The sequence below is a fragment of the Sinocyclocheilus anshuiensis genome, unplaced genomic scaffold (assembly GCF_001515605.1).
Source record: "Sinocyclocheilus anshuiensis isolate Anshui unplaced genomic scaffold, SAMN03320099.WGS_v1.1 scaffold1583, whole genome shotgun sequence".
NCBI lineage: Eukaryota > Metazoa > Chordata > Actinopteri > Cypriniformes > Cyprinidae > Sinocyclocheilus > Sinocyclocheilus anshuiensis.
Genome location: NW_015548269.1, coordinates 114,626 through 118,262, shown reverse-complemented (window position 1 = coordinate 118,262; position 3,637 = coordinate 114,626). Strand labels below are relative to the sequence as shown.

General features: G+C 34.9%; 1 protein-coding gene across 1 annotated transcript; it reads left to right on the top strand.

Annotated features, from left to right (window-relative positions):
• Positions 1-1,037: 1,037 nt before the first annotated feature.
• On the top strand, positions 1,038-2,226 carry LOC107655725 (olfactory receptor 52N5-like). The gene is made up of 2 exons (XM_016443297.1): positions 1,038-1,386; positions 1,516-2,226. The coding sequence occupies exons 1-2, from the start codon at positions 1,038-1,040 to the stop codon at positions 1,977-1,979; spliced, it is 813 nt and encodes a 270-aa protein (XP_016298783.1). The 3' UTR covers positions 1,980-2,226.
• Positions 2,227-3,637: the final 1,411 nt, after the last annotated feature.

Genomic DNA, 3,637 nt, shown 5'->3' with positions numbered 1-3,637 from the left:
ATTTGCCCCCTGACTAAGCATTTAAAGAATTTAGGGGAAGCATTTAAATTATCCTGTGAATGCACTTAAAGAATGCAGAATCGAATCGTTCATCGAATCAAATCGAATTTAATTGTGAATTGAATCGAATTGAATCATTCTAAATTTGCAAAAATCGTTCTTGAAACAAATCGAAAACCTGTGAATCTAACTGAATCGCTGTCTACCCAAAGATTCACAGCCCTACTCTTGTGTCTTGCCCTCAATATACCTGTTTGCCATTGTTTGACCCATGCCTGTTATGAGCACATCTCTTAATAAAAGCATGCACATGGATCCGCTCGCTTCACGTCTCTGTCGCCCCGTAACAATTGTAGACTCAAAATCAAATATATATATATATATATATTAAACAAAATAACTATCATATCATTTTATATAATTATTGCATATCATTTTATCAGTGTTTATGATCATGGCAACAAGTGACATGAATCAGTTTTCCCCTCTGGGAGGATAGCATCATAGAAACACCTTTGAACCACATATTAAAAGGTGAGGGTAGGTAAACATTTCAGAGAAGTGCAAGTTAGTATTTAGGTAACACTTGATACTGAGTTTACTGTGACTTCATTAGGCAACATATGAATCAAATCTTTAAAGCAATAAAACAACTCCCTTCGTAATAACAGAATCCACCTGCAGTAAGTATGTGTTGCTTTACATAGTCAACTAATACTAGGTAACTACCAAATATTTCCTAATTTTACAACATGTTCATATCAAATTCCTTGATATTTCTGTTTACTATGCAATACTTCAGTGTTTCTGTAATTGTGCTTATATTAGCACATGACAAATAGTGTGGACTGTTTAACCTGTTTAAACAACAAGCAGTTATGTAAAATGTCATACATGGAGTTTACATGTGGACATCATCGGTATATGAGCACAAAAAAGTCTTCATTCTTCAAAGCACAATGCAGTAGTCTATGCTGAAATTTTATAAATGAATATGATATGTCCAACTGTTACTGTTTGCAGGTTTTGTGCAGGAAATGGACAACCTGACATTCAGACACAGTATTCTCCTAGTGGAGGGACTTCAAGTTACACCTCAGTCTACCTATGTTGTTTTCACATTTCTTCTTTTGGTTTATGTTTTCATAATGGTTTCCAATATTGCACTTGTAATTCTGATCTCAACAGAGAAGAATCTACATCATCCTATGCATTTCCTGTTCTGTAACTTGCCAATGAATGATATATTAGGGACAACTGTCATTTTGCCACGCTTATTGCAGGACATTTTAAAAGAAACGTCAGAGCGCTATATGACATATGTGGAATGTGTTGTTCAAGCATATTTTGTTCATATATTTGTAGCAGCATGCCATTATGTTCTTATAATCATGGCCTTTGACAGATATGTGGCTATATGCAATCCACTGCGATACACGGCTATAATGACCAATAAAATGGTGGTAAAATTATCAGCATCAGCCTGGGGGCTGTCGGTACTTATGGTCACAATTCTGATAGGACTCACTGTGCGACTGTCTCACTGCAGATCTAAAATTGAAAATCCTTTCTGTGACAATGCCTCACTGTTTAAACTGTCCTGTGAGGATGGTGTTGTTGTTAATAATGTGTATGGAATCATTTATACTGTGGTTTTATTTTCCTTCTCAATTCTGTCTATATTCGTAACATATGGCAAAATTGCTAATGTATGCATAACTAGCAAAAACAAAGCACTGAACAGCAAAGCCATAAAAACATGCAGCACTCATTTAGCTGTTTATTTAATCATGCTTGTTTCTGGCTCCACTTTTATTTTTCTCCATCGTTTTCCTCTCTACTCTGAGAGCAGGAAACTAGCAAGTATAATGTTCCACATTGTACCACCAGGACTAAATCCTTTAGTATATGGTTTACAAACTAAAGAAATAAGACAGAAGTTTGTAACATTTTGGTGCAGAGAAAAAGGAGCATCTTAATTTATTATATTATTATACACTGGTAACAGCATTTAATGTGTTGAGTCAGTAGCTCCCCTTTAGAAATACATACAATGCTGTGATAATCTTCAAATTCTGTCTTTGGATCCAATCATACAAGTGATGTTTTAGGAATGTAAGTCTTTAGTAACTGCTTTGTAACTTAACTTTTCATTTATTTGAGGGGCACTAAATCAGTGTCTTCACATGGTAAGGTGTTACAATATATTTATATTTTCTATAAGATATCTACTTACATAGCCTAAATTGTATTTTATATCATTTCTTGTACCCTTTTTCATTTAGAAAATCTACTGAATAAATAATTTTTTTTTTTTTTTTAATGGAGTACATTTCATTATCGCACCTTATAAAACCAAATGTTAAGGGAATAGTCTTTCTTTGAGTTTAGTTAGTTATATAATTATAAAATTTGAACAGTATCTACATTACACGTATACCTTTGACCATAGTCAGAGTATTTTCTTATCAATTGAAAGTCTTCTGTCTGAGATTCTTCTGGCCCAATAGCTCTAAGTGTGATTAAATAATAATAATAAGCTACATTACTATTGCAATATGCACAATAGTACAATCTAAAAAATTATATTTCCTAAAATACAAGCAAAATTACAAAATTTGTGACTTAATCTCTTAATTCCTTCACTTGTAAGAGTTAAACCCCCAAGCTTTTATTTTGGTGCAGGGAGACCTTTAAGTGACATTTAAGTTTAAGTTAAGGTTTATAAATGTTTCTTCTTATAGATTTGTGTTACAATGTGAAATGTTTACCTGTCCCCAAAAAATATTGGAATTTATGCTTATGTGAAAAATCATAACTAGCACATGTTGTGTTCTCAAGTGCACATTAAACTCAAAGCACATGCAAAAATTTAGTTTGCTGGTACTGGTGAATCGATACTGTGGAAAATGAGTATTGAAACCATTTCAAACATTCAGAATCACATACTGATTAAGTACAGAGTAATGCCCAATCCCAATTCTACCCCTTAGCCCTTCCCCCTCCGTTTCGCACGTTCACGTGAAGGGGTAGGGGTGTCTCGATTATCTTTTGGTTGGAGGGGTAGGGGTAAGGAAAAAAAACCGGCTTCAGCGGCAACATGGCTGCCCGAGCGAACAAAAAGACATAAATGTAAGCATTTTTGGCATTAAAGGGGTCATATGATGCGATTTCAAGTTTTCCTTTCTCTTTGGAGTGTTACAAGCTGATTGTGCATAGATAAGATCCCTGAAGTTGCAAAGACTCAAAACCAAAGAGATATTCTTTATCAAAGTTAAGACTCTGCCACATAATGCGGCCCAAATGTTCACGCAAAGAAAGAAGGCGTGGTTTCAGTAACCGCAGATAGTGTTGAAGCAGCCATGTCAGGGAGACGCTGTGTGTTTCTAGGTGAAAGCAAAAGCACTTTATTTGGCCTTCCAAAAGTAGATGCATTTAGGAATCTTTAAGATTACTTACAACAGAACAGCAAAGCATTTTATGGACGACCGTTTCGTGAACCTAGAAGAGGAGGTAATTCAGACTTTGCTATGACAATCTGGCACTTCTGAATCAGCTACTGTAAGTATGTCTTGTTATTAGTTTAAGTATTTGCTATTGACTGTTCAAATGCGGAGTTTTGCGCATCGTGTGTGTG